Below are 26,595 nucleotides of genomic sequence, written 5' to 3'. Positions count from 1 at the left end.
CTATCAGTGGCTGCAAGCAGATTTCTGAGAAGTCAGGTTGTGACTGCAAAAGACCTGCAGCAAGACTTGTTGGCAACAGGCACTGAGGTTTCAGTGAGCACAGTAAGGCGTGTACTAAACACAGAAGATTTCCATGCCAGAACTATAAGACATACACCACTACTGACCCAAAAGCACAAGAAAAGTCGCTCAAAATCATATAAATAAGCCACAGAAGTTTTGGGATTTGTTCTGTGGAGCAGTGAAACAAAACTGGAACTTTTCGGCACGATGGATCAGCGGTATGTCTGGAGAAAGAAGAATGAAGAAAGAACACTCTGTCCACAGTCAAGCATGGTGGTGGCTCGGTGATGCTCTGGGGCTGCTTCGCATCCTCCGGCACTGGAAACCTGCAGCATGTGGAAGCCAAGATGGATTTATTGAAGTATCAGGAAATCCTAGGAGAAAACCTCATGCTGTCTGTGAGGAAGCTGAAGCTGGGGCGTCATTGGACCTTTGATCAACAGGACAATGATCCCAAACACACCTCAAATTCCACCAAGGCTTGGTTGCAGAAGAAGTCCTGGAAGATTCTACAGGGCCATCACAGTCACCTACCTTGAACCCCATGGAACATCTCTGGTGGGATTTGAAGAAGGTGGTTTCAGCACGCAAACCCAAGAATATTACTGAACTGGAGGCCATTGCTCATGAGGAATGGGCTAAGATTCCTCAGGAACGCTGCCAGAAGTGCTGCTAGGTGCTCTACTAAGTACTAAAGATGCTTGCCATGAAGGGGTTGAATAATTTTGAAACTGGAGAAATCGTTATACGTCACATTTTCAGTTGAATTTGGGGAAAACACTTGAAGCATTCGTTGTGTTGAACTATTTCAATCGCTTTTGTTTGATTTGTTCATTGCAAACAGCTGAAAGTGTGTACATTTTGACAATAAACCTGATTTGCAATGGGGGTTGAATCATTTTGTTTGCAACTGTAACATTATAGCCTACAGCTATACTAAAAGTCTTTTTATGTTATATTTTTGTCAACAGTGGCTGAAGGTAGCAAAAGACCAGTTTTTACTTCACTGCAAAAAAAAAAGGGAATACCATAAATTGAGAGAGGTAAAGAAGAGGCTAGTGCTCAGCAGTGACTGTTTCTAATACAGCTGAACAAAACTATAAGGACACTTAATGTGTTTTGTCTTGGAGCCCATAAAAACAAAATCGCTGTTTTGCAGCTTTTATTATGAATATGTCAGCCTTAAGTTTATCTATAAGCTAGTGTGCCCCAAAACAATGACAAAATTCACATTTCAAAGATGTATGCATTCAAAATTTACAGTCTCTTCTCTACCACCGATACGGATCAACAGTTTTGATGACCTCATTCTGCAGTTCAGCTTCTCATCAGATTTTCTGTCCAATCAAAATGCTCTGTAGAATCTGAAGTGTCCCGCCCCCAACGTTATAAAAATCACCTTGACGAATCAGCAGCTTAGCCCAGGCTGTGAGGTAAGCTAAACACTATTGGCTATTTAAAAGGGGAGGAGCCACTAGATATGTTCAGCGCTGACTTTCTGGTTCAGTGGAAATTACGTCAACACGATGAATAGCGCCGTGCATTTCAAGGCACATCATGGGAATTTAAAATGATATATTTGTCCCCAAAATGCTGTACAGACATTAATGGCCACGGGGTATATTTTGTCTGCTTTGCTTCTCACCTTTTCATGTAATGACAGCAAAAGGGTCACATGGACCTCACAATCAAAAACTACAGTAGTTGCACAAATTTTGTAACATGATGCAGTGATCAATATCTGTGTGATGCCAAATCTCCTGCCACATCAGCTGTAGTTTTAACCGCACTGCCCTCGAGCCTCGGTGCATCCATCAAGCATAAATCAAGCATTTTGTTCAGTGACTGCAGCTCTCTCAAATCCATATGACAAACAAAATGAAGACAAAGAGCTGTTTGGGAAGAATGATTTGTCCTCAGGCATGTGGAATAGTGTTAGGGGTTTTGCTGCTTTGTTTTGGTAATAGTACATTGAGGGATTGTTACACTGCCAGCATACAAGTTTGTGGCACAGCACCTCTAAATTGTTCACAACAAATTATCAAAAAAAATTTAATAGGTAATCTTGCTTGGTACCTTATGTCTGACAAACATGTACTTCTTGTTTAATTGAAAAGTAATCACTATTTTAGTACGTTTAGATTGCATTTCCATAACCAGAGTGAGTCCAAAAATAAATATAAATTGATTAAGTACAAACTGATTCAGGCTATTTTGCCCTAGGGCTGGGCGATATATCGATTATGATATCGATATCGTGATAAATGTTTACGCGGTACACTTCTCCGAGATATCGTTGGTATGGTGATGTATTTTTTACTCTTTTAATAATTACAAATGAAATGGTACTGAATAGATACCGTTGATTTGACGTCATTTAAAAAGAAAAAAAAAAAACCTAATCTTTGTCTTTGTAGACATCAAAGAAAAGTATTGTCAAACTCAGTTTGAATTTGTATTGATTTTTTTGTTTATTTTACTACTGTTTTGCGGACGTTTTGTTAGCTAAATTATATATCGTGAAACACATATTGTATTGTAGAAATGTCCTCAAGTATCGTGATATGGTATTTTTGTCATATCACCCAGCCCTGTTTTGCCCACTTGATGACAAGATGGAAAAAGAGTCCATAACAGTACACACTACAGTACTCTTAGAGATTTCGTTATAAATTTGGTGGAAAACACCTCTCGCTCAAATTCCTGTGTTCTCTCAGGTTTTAAAAAGTTTTTATTATCTATCATGTATAGTACATTGCGAGTATTACTAGCATTCAAAAAGGGCTCTATACAGTGTGCATTGTTTGTGTTAGGTCGACATGGCAAGCTTTCTAGCACCGGTGTTAAGCAAACAGGTCGTGTTTGAGATAACACACAGATGGATTTATATGGATTTATTTTCCCCGTGTTCTATTAAAGTGTTTATCACCTGCACAGGAAAGCTGATTATTAGGTATCGTGAATGTCTCATGTATGGTTCAAACTCTATAATCTGTCAACATTGAATTGCAGTGAATTCACTATTTGTGATAAAATTGTTTCAGACAATTCTTTCATTTACGTTTTTTTTTTTATATTTAGCTTCTTATTGGTATCTATAACTTCTAATATGAATTTAGTACCAACTGCAAATCGTTTTTTGGGGTTTTTTTTGTATTGGTAGGAATGATGTAAGTGTTCCCAAAGTCCCAATCAGAATTCGCCATCTGCTTATGTCTTGGCTTTTTGATGTGCCCAGATTCTACCTTTCTGCCTTCTTTCAATCGTAGAACAGCTGCTACCATATAAACTACTACACTAAAATAGTGTAGATAAAATGCTATTTTAGAAAAACCTAACGAGCAGAGGCAAGAAGCTCTTTCTCAGAGGAAAGAAGTCACTTTAGTTTCTGTGGTTGGGCCAAAAAAGGAACTGACATACAGTTCAGGTCACAAGTTTAAATAATGGCTTGCGGAATCTACAAAATGTTAATAATTAAAATTTCACATGACAGATGTTTACATATGGTATATTCCACAAGACACAATAATAACTGAATTTACACAAATGAACCAGTTCAGAAATTGACATACGCTTGGTTCTGTGTGTTGATACTACCAGTTTAAACTAGCAGTTAAACTGCCCACTGTTCTTCAGAAAAATCCTCCAGGTCCTGTACATGCTTTGCTTTTCCAGCATCGTCTGCATATTTGAGCATTTTCCAACAGCGACTATATGATGCTGAGATCCATCTTTTTACACTCAAGACAACTGTGGGACTCGTACACGACTATTACAAAAGGTGCAAACATTCACTGATGCTCAAGAAGGCTACACACTACATTAAAGTGCACCTATTATGGTTTTTCAAATATCACCTTTCATGGAGTGTGTTATAGAGCTGTTTGTGAACGTAAAAAGTCTGCAAAGGTTCAAAAATGAAAGCACGCAACAAACGGAGTTATTGCCTCCCAAAAGAAGGAACCGATTCTGAACAGCTGAAATGAGTCGTTAGTAATTTCAGACTCGTTACGGTAGTGGGCTTTTCCTTTTTGAAACATGCTGACAGCGGTAGACCAATCACAATAGACTGGGGCATTTGCCCAATCAGAGCAGAGTATGCTCTCCGGAAGGAGGAGTTCAGAACGAATCCTTTAGAACGAATCATGTAACGAGTCGTTTGTGACACTGAGGGGGGAAAAAGGTGATGCTGCAGTTTAAATTATGAGCACGTTAAAGTGTTTTTTGACCTTGGATGCATGTAAATCTATTGTATGAGACCTTTAAAACAAAATTAGGCACGATTCAAAACCATAATAGGTGCACTTTAAGAGTCAGGGGGGTGTAAACTTTTGAACAGGATGATCAGAAGACACATAAGACATTTCCATGTTTCCCAGAAGACAAAATAATAATTTACACCGATCAATAGGACAATAATTTGAATTGAATAGAGTCGTTTTAATGTTATTAATCCAGTCATGATATGCGCACTGCTTCTGCTTCACGTTCACATGCGAAAGTTTCCCTGCACTCCACTGATTAGTGTAGCTTTTTAAATCTGATGGAAAGTGGAAATGCACGCAGACCACACCCGTAGCTGATTTTTTTCTGCTAGATGTATTTACAAACATACATACAAGAGCACACCAAGCAACGCTCATGATTTGTGTGTACAACCAAACTACAAACAAAGTGCTGAGCGCTAGCACTTTTCAGAGTCGCTCGCATCGCCTGTGTGACCGTCATTACGCAATCCACAACGCCCACACACTTCTGATCAGACAGAAAATTATAACTAAAAGACTTTTGTATCTTTTTTTTTTTTTTTTTAGGTATTTTTAAACATTTGAAAGTGTTGCTAGGGGTTTTAAAGGTTACTCAAAGGAAACTCGGGTCAATAAATGTTTACAATATTGTGAAGTACATGCATATATACATCTAACGAGATACACAGGTGCTTCCTTTCTGAAGTGGTGACCTAGTATGCTCTTTGCTGATTTGCCCGTAATGAGATATTTACAAAAACATGAAGTCCTTTTAATAGCCACGAACATTCAGCTTCAGATCATCATCAGCATCATATTTATGCAAAACTGAAACCGATGCTGGTGGTAACAGTACCACATCTAGGCACATAATGACTCGTCTGCCCTGTGTTTCTCCTTCTCTTTATGTGTACCAAGTGGTTTTTTTTTAGTTTTTTTTTTTTTTTATTGCCCTCAAAGGTTTGCCTGCAACATCAGGTTTTATTGAGCTTGTTCCCTCGCACCAGGGCCAAGTTGATTTAGATTCCTGCTCGTTATGGTGTGTACTTTGCCTCCGCCGGGTTCTGCAGTTTACTTTAGGTGCGCATGAGACGCAAGACAAAAGGCAGCCGAGCTGAGCAGTTGATTCGGATACCGATTCAGTGGTGAGACAGTGTTTCGTCGAGTGTTTTTGTACAGCAGTACTTCCACATCATCAGATTTGCATTTTGTTTGCATTTACATCATCCGAATGTAACGGTGTGCCACGGCGTTGAGTCATACTGTTTAGAGTGTCCGCTTGTTTGCTTTATCATTCATCAAGGTGCTGGATGTTGTTTCTAGCATTTCAGACGAGAGGTTCTTTGGAAACCGACATAGCAACTCTCCCGTGATGTCCGCTCCGGCGCTTTTGCTTACGTATTTCGAGCTCATGACTGTGTTCAAATCCAAAATAGGAATTTTCAACAAATCTACACCTGTCCATCATTTCCTGAGAAAGGCTGTGAATATACCGATGTTCAACCCCAACCCCCAACATCTTTTTTTTTTTTTTTTTTTTTTTTTCCATCTGGATCTCCCTGGTAACAAAAAAAAAAACATATGTCTCTTTTTCATCTTTGTTTCCATGGCAACATTGCAATGTGGCGACTAGAGCTGTTCAGCTCCTCTTTAAGGAAGAATTGCAGCATGAAAAAGAGGCTGAATGTGATGAACCAGAGGGATACAAGGAGCTTGGGGAGGAGGAGAGTGCAGTAAGTGAGGGAGATGGCCGCAGATCGAAGTGAGAGCTAAAGCAGAGTTAACACAGCGAGCTGCCGCTCAGGATACTGTCACTATGACAACCTGGCCAAGAGGTTCAGAGCCGTGCTGTACGTTCACTCCCGTGTTCACGTATTGACTTTTTATCCCCCCCCCCCCCCCCTTCTTTTTTTTTTTTTTTTTTTTAGAATGCTTCTACTTCTGGAATAATTTTGTTTTTTCCTCCTTCTTGTGTTGTCATGGGTCTCTTCTCACATGCAGCACGTGTTGGCAGTGCACATTTAACCCCCACAGCACAGGGAGGAGGGCAGGCAGGAACAACAGCCAGTTGCTCTATCATCTAGAAGAGGAGTTGAAAATAAAAGAATAGCCCCTTCGATTCTCTTGCGAAAGGAGGGAGAGAAGGAGAGAGGGAGGAATCGCATATTTGTGTAAGAGAGAGAGAGAGAGAGCAGAAGAGAGACATGCAGAATGAGTCAAAGAAAGGAACAGCTTGTTTGCTATGTTGAACTGGGTGGCTGACACAAATACAGGAACTGCGGTTTGGTTCGAGTCTAGAGGGAGGGCAGTGCAAATCAAGTAATAGCCTTGTTTGTTCGACATCAGGGGGAGGCCGCGTCTAATAACGGAAGAGCTTGCAGCCGAGCTATAGAGGCGGGAGGGAGGCTAATAAAGGAACAGCGCCTGTGTTCTATTGTAGAGAGATGGAGACCGGGAACAGCCTGTTGACATTTTGAAGCCATGTGACCACAAGCACTACAGTCAGGATCTGGTGAAGCCGAAGAAGTAGAGATGCAGCAGCTTTGGGTGACGCATAACGAGAACGCAAACTTTTTTTTAAAAGTCATTGTAAGATCAGTTAACGTGAAAATGAAATAACCACAAAGGAGATGTTCAGAATGGGTGACTGGAACTTCTGCTTTTCTAGTTCAGACCTTTTGCACACTTCATTTCGGTTTTTTATTTGTTTGTTTGTTTGTTTGTTTCCCCCAATACATTTTGCAAAAGTCTCTAAAAACCTGTTTGTTTTGTCATTAGTTACTCTTGTGTGTAGATTGATGGCCAAAAAAAGCTCACTTTAATCTTTTTTCTGTTTTCCTTTTTTTTTTTTTAATTAAACCTCTAATAAACAGAATAAAGAATGCATAAACAGAAGAGGTCCAAAAAAGCTGTATGGATGTTTTATATTATTTGCAGTACAACATTATAATATCGCATGACTTATATCATATTTGATTATATTTACCATTTAGAATATTTCTCGGGGTTGGTAAGGGCTTATTTTCTGAGATTTGTCAACGTAAAGGAGTATGATGGATATGAATTTGCTCTGAATGTCAGTTTTAGTAAAAAAACAGAGCGCGTAGTGTTTGCATGGTGCATCTGGTCGACCGCGATGTGTGTTTTTGCACGTGAAATGAAATGTCTGTTCCCTCTCGTGTCTTTCTAGCCTACAGGTTACATGGAGGCAGCTCTGTCCTACAGTACTATAGAGGACCTGCAGCTGTTGTCTTGGGACAACGCCCCCAAATACTGTGTCCAGCTCAGCGTCCCTGGAGGGACTGTCCTTCTACAGGTATCACTCTCTCCAACTAATAACCGAATTTTGTGTTTCATAGCACATACATGCGACGGTCTGAATTCTAGCATCGTGTAGAAATGTAATCCGATTAAAAGTTGTGTTTGAGACACAGCTGTCCTTTCCAGCTGTTTCATTTCTTCGACAGTATTTTCAGTTGTAGAAAAGAAACCTGTTTATGGTCACATTCCTCTCACTCACTGACACACGTCAAAACAATGCCATGACACTTGCACTCGTATACAAATGCGCGTTTTGTGTGTGCGTGTGTGTGCGTGTGTGTGTGTGTGTGTGTGTGCGTGTGTGTGCTTGTGTGTGTGTGTGTGCGTGTGTCTGTTCAGGCTGCCAATAGCTATCTGCGGGACCAGTGGTTTCACTCTCTACAGTGGAAGGTAAGGTTACTGACATTAAGTATTTATGTAGGCTTGAAGGAAACATGTATTTACACTTTGCTTAATAATCCATAAACCACACAAAAGTTTAGCGCGGGTTGTTTTCATGATCGTTCCCTTAAAAACCATGTTTAGCTAAATTGTTGGCACCCCTAGAGAAAATTTACAATTAATACAAACACATCGCTATCCTTGGCAAGCATAAGTAACTCGAAATGTTCTGCACGGAGAGTCATCCAGGCTCAACGCGGCCGTTGTCTCCAGGGATACTTCAATAAATATCCATTTTTGGCATACATCAGTGAAACCAGTCGTTTGGGGGGGAGGGGGGAGGGGGGCGACTTGAGATAACATTTCCAGTTTAAAAAGTACTGGGTTTATGTAAAACTATGCAGCATCTCGATGTATGATTTTATTTGTTTTGCTCATGCGGGGTACTAATACTTCTGGAGTTGACTGTATTTATAAGCTTGCAAATTAACATGAAGCTTAATGTTAGTGTGTGTAAATTGCATCACTTTTTTTTTTTTTTAACCCTTTTTCATCCTCTCAAAAGAAAAAGATTTACAAGTACCGCAAGGTGCTGAATAATCCCAGCCGCTGGGACGTGGTGCTGAAGGAGATCCGAGCTCTGGTGGACATGGCACTTACCTCTCCGCTGCAGGATGAATCTATCCACCAAGCCCCGCTTCACATTATCTCCACCCTACTCGCTGAGGTAGTACAATCGCACACGCACGCACACACGAGAAAGAATTTGTGCTATAATTAGGATTTATATTTATATATATATATATATATATATATATATATAATGTGTGTGTGTGTGTAGCATTTATAATTTTTGACCCTTTGCTATAGCAACGCAGGAGACGCCTGAAAACCACTTTTCTGATTTTCCAGCTAACGGACATGTCAGTTCACTGAAAGGGAATGGACGCAGGATGTGAAAGACACACTTGTGTCTGGTAGCAGTTACGTTCACTTTGCGTCAACGATATCTAGATTTATCTTTGATTTGTACATGTACACTGCCCTCCATTAATATTGGAACCCTTGGTAAATATGAGCAAAGAAGAGCTGTGAAAAATTGTCTTTATTGTTTAACCATTTGATTTTTTGTTTAAGAAATTCACAAAAATACTCTGCTCTCATGGATATCAAACAATTGCAAACACAACATAGGTTTATCCAAAACATCTTTGATAAATATGTGTGCAACAATTATTGTCACCCCTATGAATTCATATGAGAAAAATATATTTGAAGTATATTCCCACTGATATTTTAAATTTTTGTTAGAACACTAGGTAACACTAGGTAACTAGGAACAGGAAATTGTTCAACCATGACTTCCTGTTTCACAGGGGTATAGATATGAGTTACCACATAGGAAAATTCCCTTAGTCATTCATAACAATGGGTAAGACCGAGGTATATAGCTGTGATGTGCGGCAAAAGGTTGTTGAGCTTTACAAAATGGGAAATGGCTATAAGAAAATAGCACAAGCGTTGAAAATGCCCTTTTCCACCATCAGGGCAATAAATAAGAAGTTCCAGTCAACTGGAAATGTTATGAATCAACCTGGAATTGGACGTGTGTCTATATCGTTTCAACACACTGTGAATATGATGGTTCGAGTGGCCAAAAAATCTCCAAGGATCACAGCTGGAGAACTGCAGAAGTTAGTTGTGTCTTGAGGTCAGAAAGTCTCCAAAACTACAATCCGAAGTCACCAACATCACCACAAGGTGTTTGGAAGGGTTTCAAGAAAAAAGCCTCTACTCTCATCCAAAAACAAACTCGAGCGTCTTCAGTTTTCCAAACACTACTGGAACTTCAAATGGGATCGGGTTCTATGGGCAGATGAAACCAAAATAGAGCTGGTGGTTTTGGCACACACACAGAGGTAGCCATATGGAAAAGTACCTCATCCCCATGGTTAAATATGGTGGTGGATCTTTAATGTTTTGGGAATGTTTTTCTGCCAGAGGACCTGGACATTTTGTTAGGATACATGGCATCATGGACTCTATCAAATATCAACAGATATTAAATGAAAACCTGACTGCCTCTGCCAGAAAGCTTCAAATGGGCCGTGGTTGGATCTTCCAGCAGGACAGTGATCCAAAACATCCATGAGGATCTGGGGAGATTCTGTATGGAGGAACGGTCTCAGATCCCTTGCCATGTATTCTCCAACCTCATCAGGCATTATAGAAGACTCAGAGCTGTTATCTTTTCAAAGGGAGGTAGCACAAAGTATTGACTAAAAGGGTGCCAATAATTATTGCACACCTATATTTAACGAAGATATATATTATTTCTTGTATTTTTGTGAATTTTGTTTAACAAAAGATTAAACAATAAAGACATTTTTTTTAAAGCATATTTACCAAGGATGCCAATAATACAGGAAGGCACTGTATGTGACCCAAATAGACAGCAAGAGCTCAGGGCTGTGGTCTGTCTGTCCAGTAACAATATGAAGAAACCCCTAATTATTAAGTGAATAATTGACTGAACTTTTGACTTGTGTTTTCTTATTGTTGTTTGGGAGCACATTTTTAAATACGTTAAACACAACAGATTGTGCTGTATGTTGCCATGACATTTTTTTTTTCCTACAGCTTCTTCTTCGTTTTTTATTGTTATTGTTTTTGTTTTTGCTGTTGTTGTTGTCATATTCCAAGTGTTCCATCAGAAATATAAAAGTTTAAAGACCGTTACTTATACACGCCAGTGTTCAGATCTACGAATACCTGCAACTATATCAGTAAATATTTTCCCCAAAGGTTTTTTAGTACGTGCAACATGTGGAAATGGACTGGAATGCACTTATGTAAATGAAGCACTTTTGTAATGGAAAATCTGTATAAAGTAAGCTCAGCAGGTTGATACACTTGGCTGGTAATACGCTCAGCTGTTTGCTTATAAATCCAAACATTTCCACAGACTGCAGTTAAATATCAGATAAACCAACAGGTTTGATGATTTATGCTGTTAGTAAGAAGCTGTAACGTCCACTAAACATGGTGCTTCTCCTTTTTTTCTGCCTCCTAAGATTTTCTTATTAGTCATGTTGGCATTTCTGTGATTAGTTTTGTGTGTGTGTGTGTGTGTGTATATGTCTCATTGCTCTATGGCTTTAAGATGGAAGTAACAGGCCAGTGGATTCTGAGTAAACTGTTCATGTCACTTCCTTCTCAGAACACCAACCTCAGTGCCCAGGACCATGAGAGCATCATTGTGGTGAGCGCGTTTGCTGAGTTATATTTACCCTCTGAGAGCCTGGATGTTTTTGAACTGTTCTTAACCCCATGTCAAATGAGTTGTAATGGCATAAAGGGCATACATACTGTATTGCATACTATATAATGGGAGAAAAAAATAATTTACATACTGTATGGGTGTGTGTGTGTGTGTGTATGTATGCTGAATAATGGTACTGTCATCTGTCTGTAGGCGATTGCTCCCCTGCTGGAAAATAACCACCCTCCCCCTGACCTGTGTGAATTCTTCTGCAAGGTAATGGGTTCACCACTACAACCACTATATATCCAGGGCAGGAAACTCTGAAACAGCTGATCGATTGCACACGTACTCGGTTCTTAGGAAGTTATTTGGCTAGATTACGTGTTAACTTTTCACTCGTTGGTGACTAGACTGTGAATCACGAGTACAGCATGAGTCTGTGCAGTGAATGGTTATAGCGTTGGATAAGTGGCACTCAGCATTCAGAAGTTCTGTTTCTTTACCCGCAGCACTGTCGCGAGCGTCCACGCTCCATGGTGGTCATTGAAGTGTTCACTCCAGTGGTCCAGAGAATTCTCAAGCACAACATGGTGAGTGTTTGTGTGTGAGAGTGTGTGTGTGTGTGTGTGTGTGTGTGTGATGGCCAGCACAGAGCACTGTTGTTTGATTTAGTAACTGTTTTTTGTCTCTCCAGGATTTTGGGAAGTGTCCCAGACTGCGTCTCTTTACTCAGGAGTATATACTGGCTCTGAATGAACTCAACGCAGGCATGGAGGTAGTCAAGAAGTTCATCCACAGGTCAGTATCGCTAGCTGTGAACGTGTGCACACATCCTATACTGATGAACTAATCTCCAAATTATCCAAATAATCACTCCTTACATCTCTATCCATGTTGTAGTCTTTACGTTCCTAAAGGGTGCGAATAATTCTAAACTGTACACATGCAAACTTTGCTATCACATATATGTTTACACACCCCTGCACACCCTGTTAGGGCTGTCATATTAATGGCCTGTTTAGTGCCGGGTGTGGCTAATTCATGTCCTGGACCTTGGTTTTATCCTGCGAGATTGAGTGTGCGAGTTGTAATTGTAATTTTTATTAATATTGTATGTATTTTTTGGTGTGTGTGTGTGTGTGTTATTTCAGCATGCATGGCCCCACTGGACAGTGTCCTCACCCTCGGGTTCTCCCAAACCTGGTGGCAGTGTGCCTGGCTGCTATTTACTCCTGCTATGAGGAGTTTATTAACAGGTGAGTCCCAGGCACGTGAGCCGCGCTCTGAACGTTTCACTCGACTCAACTCTCCCACACACATCTGTGCGTTTTAACCTCCATCGAAATCCTGTGAAGTTTAAAACGTACAGCTGCCTTTCGTGTTTTAGTCACGTCTACGTTTACGCGTTAACAACCTGAGTTTGTGTGTGTTATTTTCAGGCTTGCCTTTAATAATGACATCATCTCTCGGGCCCTCTTAGGCACACCTTTTAGGAACTAGGCTCAGATTTTCCATGAGCGATTAGTCACCTTTCTGTCCCATGGGAATGAGATGTCCCAAACCGCCATGTGTCTTTGTTGTTCCCTTACCTCCATTTCTTAATTCGACTAGTTTGAATAGTTTCCATTTCGGTCTTTGTGTGATGTTTTTACGATGCCTGATGCATTACTGTTCCGATCAGACCGATTGAAGTGTTAGGTGTTTTTGTTTGCGCCAAAGTGTTTTGAAAGCCAGGCTGTAGTTTTGTCAGCTAAATGTGAGCCTGCAGGTATTGTCGCGAAGTGTGGCTTCCTAAAAACAACGGATTTTGTGTATTTGAATGTAAAATGAGACTGTAGTGTCATCTCTCTCGTTTTCTTCCCTGTTCTCTCTCTCTCTCTCTCTCTTTCTCTTTGTCCCTCTCAGTCGCGATAACTCTCCTAGTCTAAAGGAGATAAGGAACGGTTGTCAGCAACAGAGTGAGCGGAAGCCCCCGATGCCCCCACGGTTGATGCGTCCCGATCCTCCAACTGCCCTGTCGCCCCCCCCTCCGTCCATCGTCAACTCCAGTGAGATCCTGGTGGAGCTGGAGCGCAACAACAACAACACTGCCAACACCGCGCTGCGTAAGGCGCCCGCAGGGGGCGACAGTGAGCCCAGCCTAATCGAGTGCTTGCTGGTGAGCCCAGCTCTCAGCGCTCTGTCCATTCAGCTCCCTGCCCAGGCTGACCGAGTGCTGGCCTGCTTTGCGCTCATCCTCAAGATGCTGTGAGTGTCTGAGCTCTGGTACCTGATTATTCAGTAATAAATGCTGTGTGTCCAAAAAAGCGAGACAATGTATGTGTGTGTGTGTGTGTGTGTGTGTGTGGCTGACCATGTACATATGTGTGTAGTGCTGGTGCCTCAGCATTAGTTATGGCGAGCATGTAAGCATCCCGTAAGTATGAGTTTTTCCACACGAGAGCAAATGAGTGGCCTGAAACCTGCTGGTAACAGCGACTTGGTTAAATAAGTGCGCTAAACTCTGGTACAGTTTAACACTTGATCCTGCAGCCTGGCAGTGTTTGAATCACAGCACCACTGCTCAGGTTTCGTCTCTTAATCTTGTGTTTCCCGCTCCCCTGACAAACATAAGGCTCTGATTTCCTCCTCCGTTGTTCTTCCTGTGTGTATCACTAATCTGGTGTTTCCCCTGGCCTGCTCCCTGCAGCTCGGACTATGACGACTGGAGACCAGCGCTGGCTAGCCTGCTGCAGCCCATCCCGTTCCCCAAAGAGTGAGTGTTCCTCTCTAACCCTCTGGCCCTTTTCACATTTGAAGGATACACTCAGGAAAGAATCCCTCTACTTTAGATTCATTTTGTTGCTAGGGTTTCTTTCATTTATTTTCAACACCGGCCTCCTGTGCTGCAGAGGTGTGTGTGTATGGGAGGGCGGGGTGGGTCTCACTGGGCTCAAGGAGTCAGGGAGTCTGCTGACGTGGCTGAGCCGTAGCTGGGCTCTGTGGAGGGACGGTGTGTGTTGGGTCTAAGGAGGCCGCAGCACCTGAGAGCTCGGTGTAATTGGCCCTGCCGGGCCAGGGACTCATTATGTGTCTCATACAGAGCCCTCCGGTTGCCACAAGTGGGGAACTCACCTGCGCTCACATGTTAATCTGAGCCTTCAGACCTCATTAAGAAAAAGGCAACAACAGGCACATATCCCAGAGCTCATGGCAAAAACATGAAATATGTTAGCACATGCACGGATATGCACACAGACTCACTGTTATGTGTTTCTCTCTTTCTCTCTGTCAGGGCGCTTGCTCATGCCAAATTTACAAAGTAAGTGACATCAGTAATATCTCTATGCATCGTTTATGTCTGTTGTCTCAACTTATAGTTTGAGGTGTGGACGGGAAGAATAGAAGTGAAACAATAGTCATTGTTAATTTGCACACACATTTATTTTTTTATCAAAGTAATAGGCACATGTATATATGCCACCGCTGCACTGGGGTTTAGGAATATTAATACGGAGCATGTTATTTAATGCACCAGAGTCAATACAAGCTTCTCATACACATTCAGATTTTTGCAAGAGTATAAAGACGGTAGTGATATAAAGGGAAAATAGAACGATGAGTTAGTTATAAGTGTTTTAAGACTTGTGTGCCAAGTTATGTCCAGTAGGCTTGTCCGATAGATTTTTTTTTTCTTCCCCCATTTAAAAAAAATCACGAAACTATTTAATAGTCCAGAGCTTTAAAAAAAAAAAAAAATTTTGCCAGGGAAATGATTTTCACAGTTTCAGGTTTAAGGAGAATAGGGGAGGGTAGTATAATATTATCGGACGTCCCTTGAGTCTAGCCGAGAGCGTGTGAGACAGGGAGAAGGGAGCGGGTCTTCCAGGGAGTGTCAGTTAATTTCAGAGAGCTCAAAAAAGACTGCTGTTTTGGCATTTTTTTTTTTCGAGTGACTATTTTGCTCCAGTGTTGTGTCCCGGAGCGGCTAAACAAAATACGTAAAGGTTGGAAGGTCTGGTAATATAATGTAATGGGAGTAAACGTCACCGGACCTCATGGCAACGTAAAATCACGTAGAGATGATTAAATCTTTATATCACGTAAGCCTAACGTCTGGTTTAATTGTAACACGTCTTTGCAGAGAGCTGAAGTATGTTATTCAGAGGTTTGCCGAGGACCCCAGACAGGAGGTGAGTTTAGTGGCCTACTAAAATGTCGAACATGTAGAGATATAATATAGAGATATTAATCTGGTAGACTAGAGTCTACGACACTAAGGTCTGTGCTTGTGTGTTTTACAGGTGCACTCCTGTTTACTCAGTGTGCGTTCTGGAAAAGATGGCTGGTTTCAGCTCTACAGTCCAGGAGGCGTGGCCTGCGATGATGATGGAGAGCTGTTTGCTAGCATGGTGTGTATATGTACAGTGTGTGTGTGAGAGAGAGAGCTACTCTGGTCTGCAGTAGATCTATGTTAATAGCTGACACCTCGATGCCACCGCAGGTTCACATCCTCATGGGTTCTTGCTACAAGACGAAGAAATTCCTTCTGTCTCTGGCAGAAAACAAACTGGGGCCCTGCATGTTGCTGGCACTGCGAGGGAACCAGACCATGGTGGAGGTGTGTGTACATGTGTGCACGTTTAGAGCAAAGACGTCGAACCGTGTTAAAAATGTATAGCGAGGTCACATGTCTTATGTTTATCTGTGTGAAACAGATCTTGTGCCTGATGTTGGAGTATAACATTATAGAGAATAAGGACACTCAGCTACAGATCATCTCTACCCTGGAGAGCACGCAGGTTGGCCTGCGTATGTACGAGCAGCTGTGTGACAGACAGAGAGAACTCAAAGAACTGGTGCGTATACATACGCAGACACACATTCGAATGGCCGTCTTACGGAAAAACCGATATTATCACACCACGCCGCAGAACGGTCAAAGTTCTGTTTCCTGAGAGTATGCAAAGTCATATATTGCTGTGGTTGGTTTAATGCAGTGCGCTCGTTTCCCGATTCTCGATTCAGGTGGTGTATGTGTGCGTTGGTGTGTGAGAGAGATCAGAATGTGGGACATTTAAATGGGTCACGTTTAAAAATGTCCCACATTCTGATCTCTCTCACACACACACACCACCTGCTGGTGAGATGCAGAAATTCAGCAAGTCTGTAATCTCTCCTTCTCTTTCTCCTTTACTTTTATAGCAAAGAAAAGGAGGGCCTACCCGACTCACTCTGCCTTCCAAATCCACGGTAAGTGTTTTAATTATTACTTTAGTGTGTATCACTTCTCCTTCCCTTAATCTATGTGTGTTTATTTATTCTGGACATTCTTTCGTCTCTCTTGCGAGAGTTTATATAATCTCCTGTAATTATGCAAAACAGTAACAACTGCGCAAAGGGGGTCTTAACACTGGTGAAGTATTATAACTCGCATGTCGTAGTTTAGTTAGGTTCGTATTAGGGCTGCAGTAACTAATCGATATTTAAAATAATCGACAACGAATTTCATTATGGATTAGTCGGGTTATTCACACGAAATTTTCACCAGACATCAGTATTAACTCAAGAAATCCGGAAATATAAAGAACTCACAACATTAAAGTCCATAAATAAAGTTGTGTGTAATAAAGCAGAATGAAACAGGAAAAAAAGTATTGAACACACTAACTGAAATTTATTTAATACTTAGTGGTGAAGCCCTTGCTTGTAATGACAGCTTCAAGACGCTTCCTGTATGAAGAAGTGACTCGGCCGCAGTATTCATTTATGGACTTTAACATTTGGATTTCTTTATATTTCCAGATTTCTTGAGTTACTACTGAAGTCTGGTAAAACGTTCATGTGAATAGCCTCATTGGAAATATATTTACTGAAAAAAATGTTGACTCGGACGATACTTATTTCCCCCGTTGTATAGCATCGCATCGATTTCATATCTTTTTCACAGCTTAAGCGATTATAATAATCGTTAGTTGCAGCCCTAGCTCCTATGTGTTTCTGTCTGAATGTTTCTATAGTGTTGAATCTACTGAATTTAAATGCAAAGATCTCCAATTGATTGTTATTTTGAAATGGTATCATACCATCCGAACCTGAAATAGAATAGAGTCGTCTAAAATCTAAAACTGAATTTCACACTTAAAACATAACATTAGGGTAGCTTGCAGGCAAAAGCAGTTGAACACCGAGCGCTTGTCTCCTCTCTGTTAATATGGAGGATAGGAAAATAAACATTTTAATGATTTATTTACACAAGGCGACTAGAGACTAGCGTTACAAGTTTTGCAAGTGACGTGGCTGTTATTTTGGAAATAAATATAAGAATGTTGACTGGATGCTTTCTCTAACAGCAATTCTACATACACTTTCCAATTTCAAGCGTTCAGTCGCCAACCCCTAAGCTTGAAACTCAGCTACAGATTTTAGACTGCGCTTATGCAAACCACAACATTCTGTTTTAGATGCCATGGTAAATTCAACGTAATAACTTTTTTTTTTTTTTTTTGCATTTAAATTCGAATTTCTAATGAGATTTCAGTTAATTACATGGTTTCTTCCAAGCATGTGTATGAATATCGAATGGCAATCAGTAGCCATGCTGCGCTCTCGCTCATGTTGCGTCTGATCGTGCCGTGTTTCTCGCACAGGATGCCGATCTTGCCCGCCTGTTGAGCTCTGGCTCCTTCGGGAACCTGGAAAACCTGAGTCTGGCCTTCACCAATGTCACCAGTGCCTGCGCTGAGCAGCTCATCAAGTTGCCATCCCTCAAACAGCTCAACCTGTGGTCCACTCAGGTAATCCTGGAGAACCGTGCGTTCAGATAAACCACCCGAAACCCTGTTTATCACTTCACATCATGAATATAAACCAGTCTAAAGCCTTTACTTGTACTACTCAGAGATCTTATTTAACGTTCTTATTCTTCTGCTTTCATTCTTGAGAATATATTAGGCGAAAACACCTCAATGTTTCAACTATTTTTGACTACTAATACCCACTGTGTTTAGTCTTTGTACACATATCTAGTTTATTTCCAACAGTTATATGATGCATTCTTCAAATGACTCAAAATTCACTTCGGATGGGTTGTAGCACTTTGTCTCTTTAAGGAGCCCATTAAAACAATAACGAGCAGAAAGTTCAATCATTAGAGTGTGAGCCTTGGTATTGTTCTACTGCATACTGTTATGATTTATTAATCATAATTTTGAAGACAATAGGTTCCCATACGAGTCTGTCTCCTTCCGTTTCTTCCTCATGTTGTCTCAGGGCATTATTCTTACCACTGTCATATCTGGCTTACTCATTAAGGATTTAAGTCTACATCCAGATTCCTGTAAAGCTGCTTTGTGTCAGTGTCCATTGTTAAAAGCACTGTGCAAATACAACTGAATGGAAATGGATCCTGCAAGCAGAATAAATGGGTGATTGTAATAACAGCTTACAAAGTATAAAGCATCACTTTGTACACTTTGTAATATCATGTTCGCTTAGTGCACTGTAAATAATGTGATACATAAACAAAGTTTTTTTGTAAGCTCATTTGTCCTGAGATTCATTCATAGCCAGCTCTAGTAACAGTGCCCTCCACTAATATTGACACTGTTGGTAAATACCAACCTTTTGATCTTTTGTTCAAAAAATACTCCGCTATCAATCATGGATATCAAACAGTTGCAAACACAAGACAGGTTTATCCGAGATATATATATATATATATATATATATATATATATATATATATATATATATATATCTTTGTTAAATGTAGATGTGCAACAATTATTGGCACCCTTTTAGTCAATACTTTGTGCTACCTCCCTCTGCCAAGATAACAGCTCTGAGTCTTCTATAATGCCTGATGAGGTTGGAGAATCCATGGCGAGGGATCTGAGACCGTTCCTCCATACAGAATCTCTCCAGATCCTTCACATTTTGAGGTCCACAATGGTGGACTCTCCTCTTCAGTTCGCCCCACAGGTTTTCTATGGGGTTCAGGTCAGGGGACTGGGATGGTCATGGCAGGACCTTGATTTTGTGGTCAGTAAACCATTTTTGTGTTGATTTTGATGGATGTTTTGGATCATTGTCCTGCTGGAAGATCCAACCACGGCCCATTTGAAGCTTTCTGGCAGAGGCAGTCAGGTTTTCATGTAATATCTGTTGATATTTGATAGAGTCCATGATGTCATGTATCCGAACAAAATGTCCAGGTCCTCTGGCAGAAAAACAGACCCATAACATTAAAGAGCCACCACCATATTTAACCGTGGGCATGAGGTACTTTTTTTCATATGACTACCTCTCTGTGTGCACCAGAACCACCTCTGGTGTTTATTGCCAAAAAGCTCTATTTTGGTTTCATCTGCCCATAGAACCCGATCCCATTTGAAATTCCAGTAGTATCTGACAAACTGAAGATGCTTGAGTTTGTTTTTGGATGAGAGTAGAGGCTTTTTTCTTGAAACCCTTCCAAACAACTTGTGGTGATGTTGGTGACTTCAGATTGTAGTTTTGGAGACTTACAGACCCCAGGACACAACTAACTTCTGCAGTTCTCCAGCTGTGATCTTTGGAGGTTTTTTGCCCACTCGAACCATCATATTCACAGTGCGCTCGGACAATATAGACACACGTCCAATTCCAGGTTGATTCATAACATTTCCAGTTAACTGGAACTTCTTATTTATTGCCCTGATGGTGGAAATGGGCATTTTCAGTGCTTGTGCTATTTTCTTATAGCCACTTCCAATTTTGTAAAGCTCAACAACCTTTTGCCGCACATCACAGCTATATACCTTGGTCTTACCCATTGTTATGAATGACTAAGGAAATTTGGCCTATGTTTTACCTCATATTTATACCCCTGTGAAACAGGAAGTCATGTTGAACAATTTCCTGTTCCAAGTCACCCAGGTGTACTAACAAAAATGTCAAATATCCAAATATATTTTATTCCTATGAATTCATAGGGGTGCCAATAATTGTTGCATACCTATATTTAACCTTTTTTTTAATATATATATAAACCTGTGTTGTGTTTGCAATTGTTTGATATCCATGAAAACAGGATATTTTTGTGATTTTTTTAACAAAAGATCAAAAGGTTAAACAATAAAGACAATTTTTCACAGCCTTCTTTGCTCATATTTATTGAAGGTGCCAATATTAGTGGAGGACACTGTACATGAGTAGGTATACAAACATTTCATTACAGATGAACTCTGAGAAATGAACATGATTCAAATGGGCTCAAGTTAATATTGTACCGTTATTTGTCTGACATTGATTTTTACCTGCACTCTAATAATTGACCAAGGAATGAATTTTCTTTGTCAGTTTGGAGACGCAGGACTGAGACTGCTTTCAGAGCACCTGGCTTGCCTGCAGGTTCTCAACCTGTGTGAGACACCAGTCACTGATGCTGGTCTGCTAGCCCTCAGCTGTGAGTACACACACACACACACACACACACACACACACATATACATATACATATACGTTTCTGTCCTTGTCCTTGTATGGACCTTCCACTGACAGAATTATTAATGCAGATAATTAATGGCACGCCTATACTTAAATCAAACCCTAACCTTAATCACAGTAACCAAAATGAAACTGCACTTTTCCTGACAGGGACCAGCCAAATTCCTCCAGCAGCTGTAATCGTCAAGATTAAAACAAAAAAAGGCACTCTATGTGTAATGAATCTAGAATATATGAAAGTTTCAACGTTTCGAATTAAATTACAGGAAAAACTGAACTTTTGCACGATATTGTAATTTTTTTGAGGTGCACCTGTAGTTATCGGCCTATTTAAGTGAGGCACGGTGGTGGTTAGCACAACCACGTCCGAGGTTGGGGGGGGTTTGAATCCCCCCTCTGCCCTGTGTGTGTGGAGTTTGCATGTTCTCCCCGTGCTGTGGGGGTTTCCTCCAGGTACTCTGGTTTCCTCCCGTAGTCCAAAGACATGCATTCTAGACTGATTGGCATTTCCAAATTGTCCATAGTGTATGAATGTGTGTGTGATTGTGCCCTGTGATGGGTTGGCACTCAGTCCTGGGTCCGGTGGCCCCCCGCCTCGTGTCCTGAGTCCCCTGGGATAGACTCCAGGCTCCCCTGCGACCTTGTGTAGGATAAGCGGTGTGGAAAATAGAAGGATGGCCTATTTGATTGAATGGGATTAATCTAGGGCTGCAACTAACGATCATTTTCATAATCGATTAGTTGGCCGATTATTTTTTCAGATTAATCGGAGGGCGGGGCAAACTTTCAGTACCCTTTTTTTGTTTATTTAAAATAAAATCAAGTGTTACAAATATAAACTTCAGACTAAAACTTTACACAACTGTTTGTACAGTTACATAAGACTGAAAAGAGCCCAATACACACACACACACACACCAGAATATATATTATTCATTTAGGACTGTAGTTTATTCAGTGCTTTAAGTGCATCCATAAAAATAATGCATAAATACTTGTGTATATAATATAACCTAATATATAATTTTATATTATATAATAGTATTTATGCATTACTTTTTATAAAAGGAACATTGACATAAACTGTAACCTGAAGAAAGTCATTGTCGGTGACTCTGGGTGTCTAAAGCTAGCAGTGTCGCATTACGTGCGTGTGACGTCATGTGCCATCGACTAGGACGCGGCTTATACTTCCGGTTAGTAAAAAAAACGCTAGTGATATATTTGAGATGATATTACCTTTCTAAAATCCACACACTATACCATAGGGTGGGTAATATCCGGAAAGCGTCGGTGTGGGTGCAGGTTTTCATTCCAACCATGCAGAAGCCACACCTGAATCTATTGAAAGCCAAGGTCAACTGATTAAACAGGTGAAATCAGGTGTGTCTCCTGCTTGGTTGGAATGAAAACCTGCACCCACACCGACCCTTTCCGGATAAGACTGCCCACCCCTGCACTAGACGGTAGAGTACACAGTGAGTACACAGTGCATAGTGTAAGTGTACAGTACTTCATTTGGGACACAACTTTAGTATTTACTCTCCGGAGCGTGTTTTCAGAACAGAAGTAACGTAATGAGTAAACGTATCACGCGCAGACCAACAAATCGATAATGACATTTGTTGACAGCGATTTTCATAATCAATTATTATCGATTTTATCGATTATTGTTGCAGCTGTAGATTAATCCAGACATAAAGTCATAAAAATAAGTCAGATTCTAAATAACGTCAACTTGCACACGTAATGTGTTCTGTCAGTGGAAAGTTCTGGAATAGAAAGCTTTATGGCTTTAAGACAAAAAATGTTTATTGTGCACATTTAAATAATGTTCATGAAATAAATCTGTCTCCGGGTTCTGGGCGGCAGGGCGGTTGGTCTGTGGAACGAGTTCCCTGATGTACCCATGATGTAGAAGTCCAATAAAACGAATAGGTTTGTTACTGTGTTTTGCTTTACAGCGATGAAGAGCCTGTGCAGCTTGAATATGAACAGCACTAAACTCACCGCAGACACCTACGAGGACCTAAAGGTACCGTATTAACCCCTGTTCTGATTCTTCTAGAAACATTTCAGAAAAGTATTATCGTCACACTTGTCTCTCCTCCACCCGCCAGGCCAAACTCCCCAACCTGAAGGAGGTGGATGTTCGTTACACAGAGGCCTGGTAAACGTAGTCAGCATCCTCCCCCCCGATTCTCAAGGAATCCCTGACTTCATATACGCGTAAGGATTTGCTGACACCATCAAGACACCGAGCCTTTAACATCATCACAATCAGTCATTTGCAGACAAGGACTGTCTTTATAGGAACATTATTCAACACCAAGGACCTTCTGGTGACATGAGCCCAGCGTTTGCGTAGTGTCATCATCAAAACACGGAACTGACTTTCTTTGTAGCCACATTAAAAAGCGCGAGAATATTTATAGTGATATCATCAAACGAAAAGGAGGCCCATCCTATTTATAATCACTTAAGGAGACTTTAACTCTTTCTGTCTTTTTCGACCGTCTTTCCCGATTCAACCCGATCAGCTGCGACTGGTTCTCCATGCAAGTGTGTCTGACCAAAACATCACCACTCCTTTTTTTTTTTCTTTTCCCAAGATCAGAGACTTGACAGCTCAGAAGCCGACTCTCCTGCCTTCATCCCTTTTTTCTCATCCTATTTCCTCAGAGGTGCACCCTGACTGGCGAGAGCCACATTCCAGTACAGTTTGGATGCCGCCTCCCTTGCGGAAAAGCTGTGCATTCGTGCTCGGTCCTCTCAGTTCCCTAATCTGCCCTTTTTTTTCTTTTTTTTTTTCTATCCATCACAACTTGATGCTGATGCCACTGATGTAGAAAGGTGGTAGCCTGAGTATCCACTACTGTATACACTCATTTTAACCTCTCTCTCTCTCTCTCTCTCTCTCTCTCTCTCTCGAAAATTTTTATCAACTTGAATGAGCATATTTTTCCACACATCTCTGCTTTCATAAATGGTGTGTTTATAAAGTATAAATATATATATATATACATATATATATATATATATATCGATATCTATATTCCCTTTTGACATTTGAACAATTTCAGGAGCTTGGTTATACAACCTACTAGACAGACGAATTTTGATCTTTCTCGCCGTTTTGTTTTGTCCACAGTTCTCTGGTCTCGTTTGATTTAAGTCAGCGGTCATTCGGAAGGTAGTCTGGGACTACTCAATATTTATGAAGCCTCTTTCTTCTCAGTTCGAGCCCTAGCGTTTCCTCACCACCCATCTCTCCTTGACGACTAAATTGTTTTATTTTTTTATTTTTTGTTGTCATGTTTGTTACATCAAATCAGCCAAGATGGTGCCTACAGGACATTTTCTACGAAGAGCGCACCTCTTTAGAAGCGGCGTCACGATCGCTGGATGCAATCTGTGTAAATATCTCGGCACGTTTTGTCAGCCTTGGTGAAATGTTTTGACTTCCTATAGCGCTCGTCGTACAACGCAGGATGACCATCGACGTCACGTCCCGCTCGGAGACGTCACTCGCGTTTAGAAGAAACGGAACGTCCGGCCGTACTCCGTAAATCACCGAAAGCGATTTCGCGACGTTTATTTTCCCGCTTATCGTTTCCAAAGGTTTTTACTGTTACTGGTCACCGAGTCAGGTAAACATTAGAAGGAAGAGACCCCCCCGAGCATGTTGTTTGATTTGTGCAACAAAACGTCTTCTGTAAACATCTGTGTACAATATGCAAACTTTCCCGTAGGTGGCGGGCCAGTCGGTTATAGCTGACGGCTTAAACGAACGCTTTGTTTAGACGTGATACTAGACGTGGATTTCAGCCCCCGTCGGAAACTGTACCAGACTGCTCGCCTCGCCTCGCCTCTTCTTTTCTCTTCTGCCCCTCTCCCTGCACTTCCAAGCACAGACAGACCACGCTCTGGTTTGCTACCCCAGTCTGCTTGACCGGTCCCTGATTGGACGGTTTCGATTTGCCATTCTTCTGATCGGTCCAGTGGAGGAACTTGAACCGCGCGGTAGCTTTAAACAGAGCGTGGAGACGGACGCCGTGCACTGAGAGTGTAATACTGTGTGCGTATCGCGGATGGTATCATGTTCTACCATCTCAGGTCCAGATAAAGACGCTGCGTGGTTGCATCCTGTATAATGTACATACAAGTGTATATAATTTCCCTCACCCACTCTGTCTGCCGTATAATTCTTTATTCGTTTCTTTCTCTCGTCTTTTTTGAGAGACTGCTGTTGCCTTCATTTTCAGGATACGTCTGCGTGTGCGGTCAGCTTTTCTTGTCTTTTCTTTTTTATTTCTCTTCCCCAGACCAAGTGCACTGTAATAACCTTCGAAATGTCATCTTTTAATTGTTTTTGTCACTTTAGTCTTTGTTTTGTTGCTTGTTTGGAAATGTTTCTTTTCCCCCCCTTTTTGCCGCATGCACATGTCGGATAAGCAGATGTTTTCATTTTGTAATTTCATTTCGAATGCTTGAATCAGAGAAGCATCAGCGCGAGGAAGAAGCGAGCGTGTAATTACAGACCAAGAACTTCAACAGAGTGCCGTATGCAGCAGAAATGTAATTAGTTGCCATTATAAACGAGAAGCCAATACGCTCTGTACGAGAGCGAACTGAACGGCGTGATGGTTGTAAACTAACAAGTCGGCTCAGTAGAGGAAATCTGCTGTCTCTGCCCCCGAAGTCCTCAGAGATGTCTGGAATGGTTTCTACTGTGTAAAGTGGACTATATCTGTGAGTGATGGAGATCTACATATCGTGAAGAGTTTCCCAACTGGGTTTTTTTTGTTGTTGTTGTTGGAAGCGTCTCAAAAAAAAAAAAAAAAAAAGGGCAATGGGGTTGGAATAAATCGGGAATCAATTTTTTTTTTGTATAAAAAGTAGGAGATAACTGCTTTTACGGAGCTTGTCAGCTATTAGTCATCTCTGTTCTGTGTTGCTCACCGCTTTTGCATTGGTTTGTCTCCTCTCACACCCTCTCCTACCCTTCTCCCACGATATTACAATTTTTCTGCAATTTCTAAAGAAAAAAAAAAGAAGAAGCTTTCTATCATTTTGAATTGTGACTGAGTCTTAATGTGGTGATGAATGGGACGTCTACCACTGCAGTCCCCTCCTGGGCGCAGTCATGTACATAAATTAACTACATTTCCCATGATTCCTGGAGTTTTTTTGTTGTTTTCTGGGGGGGAGTTTGGCAGATAGAACTGCTGCCCTTATTTCCTCCTGTCTGTGTTTAACTGCTTCTACAGCTGGGTCGCTGCTGCTGCTCTGTGGCTGTTGTAATGACAATTCAAGACCAGGAAAAAATAAGTCAGCTACGATGTGAAATAATTTCAATCAGAATAAACTGTCTGTGAATATGTTTCAAACGCAAAGCTGTGTTCGTTAACGCACTACATTTCATCTCATAGCATAATACGACCGATTCGTATGGGAGCGAAGAAGAGACAACGATTCAAATGTTAAAGCTTTTGAATAGAATGGGGTCGTTTTGTTTTTAGATTCAACAATCGGGTTTTCAGATATTTAACCAGTCAGATTCAGTCTGCAACATTCACAAAAATCAAAAGTTAAGCGATTGTGCAAACTGAGTTTGGCCAGGTCAGTGAATTCTGATCTGTTTATCCTGATCAGTGTTCTTCACACACACGGGCAATTTAGAGATGACAGTCCACCTACTGGCATCTTTTTTTTTGTGTTTTTTGGGATGTGAGAGGAACCCCACATGGAGAAACTCCACAAAGACAGTCAGTGCGTTTACATGGACAACAATAATCCACTATTAACCCGATTAAGACGATACTCTGATTAAGAAACTAGCATGTAAAC

At 41.1% G+C, this 26,595-nt stretch overlaps 1 protein-coding gene across 2 annotated transcripts in view; it reads left to right on the top strand.

The window, feature by feature from the left end:
* The window catches only part of cmip (c-Maf inducing protein), a 41,060-nt gene extending 14,925 nt beyond the window's left edge, over positions 1–26,135 (top strand). Inside the window, exons 2-21 of one of the 2 annotated variants that reach the window (XM_017465563.3) lie at positions 7,501–7,626; positions 7,971–8,021; positions 8,578–8,739; positions 11,233–11,274; positions 11,488–11,550; positions 11,787–11,867; positions 11,972–12,075; positions 12,429–12,533; positions 13,183–13,524; positions 13,967–14,032; positions 14,552–14,578; positions 15,401–15,449; positions 15,561–15,668; positions 15,761–15,877; positions 15,975–16,115; positions 16,462–16,509; positions 17,907–18,053; positions 20,599–20,704; positions 22,710–22,780; positions 22,866–26,135. In XM_017465563.3, the coding sequence (XP_017321052.1) occupies positions 7,501–7,626; positions 7,971–8,021; positions 8,578–8,739; positions 11,233–11,274; positions 11,488–11,550; positions 11,787–11,867; positions 11,972–12,075; positions 12,429–12,533; positions 13,183–13,524; positions 13,967–14,032; positions 14,552–14,578; positions 15,401–15,449; positions 15,561–15,668; positions 15,761–15,877; positions 15,975–16,115; positions 16,462–16,509; positions 17,907–18,053; positions 20,599–20,704; positions 22,710–22,780; positions 22,866–22,919 (2,010 nt within the window). In that variant the 3' untranslated portion in view covers positions 22,920–26,135. Of the gene's footprint in view, positions 1–7,500; positions 7,627–7,970; positions 8,022–8,577; positions 8,740–11,175; positions 11,275–11,487; positions 11,551–11,786; positions 11,868–11,971; positions 12,076–12,428; positions 12,534–13,182; positions 13,525–13,966; positions 14,033–14,551; positions 14,579–15,400; positions 15,450–15,560; positions 15,669–15,760; positions 15,878–15,974; positions 16,116–16,461; positions 16,510–17,906; positions 18,054–20,598; positions 20,705–22,709; positions 22,781–22,865 lie in introns of both variants that reach the window. The other variant, XM_053678093.1, reaches the window with a different exon arrangement.
* Positions 26,136–26,595: the final 460 nt, after the last annotated feature.

The sequence above is a fragment of the Ictalurus punctatus genome, chromosome 4 (genome assembly GCF_001660625.3).
Source record: "Ictalurus punctatus breed USDA103 chromosome 4, Coco_2.0, whole genome shotgun sequence".
NCBI classification, from domain to species: Eukaryota; Metazoa; Chordata; class Actinopteri; order Siluriformes; family Ictaluridae; genus Ictalurus; species Ictalurus punctatus.
This window is presented reverse-complemented; position numbering and strand designations above follow the sequence as displayed.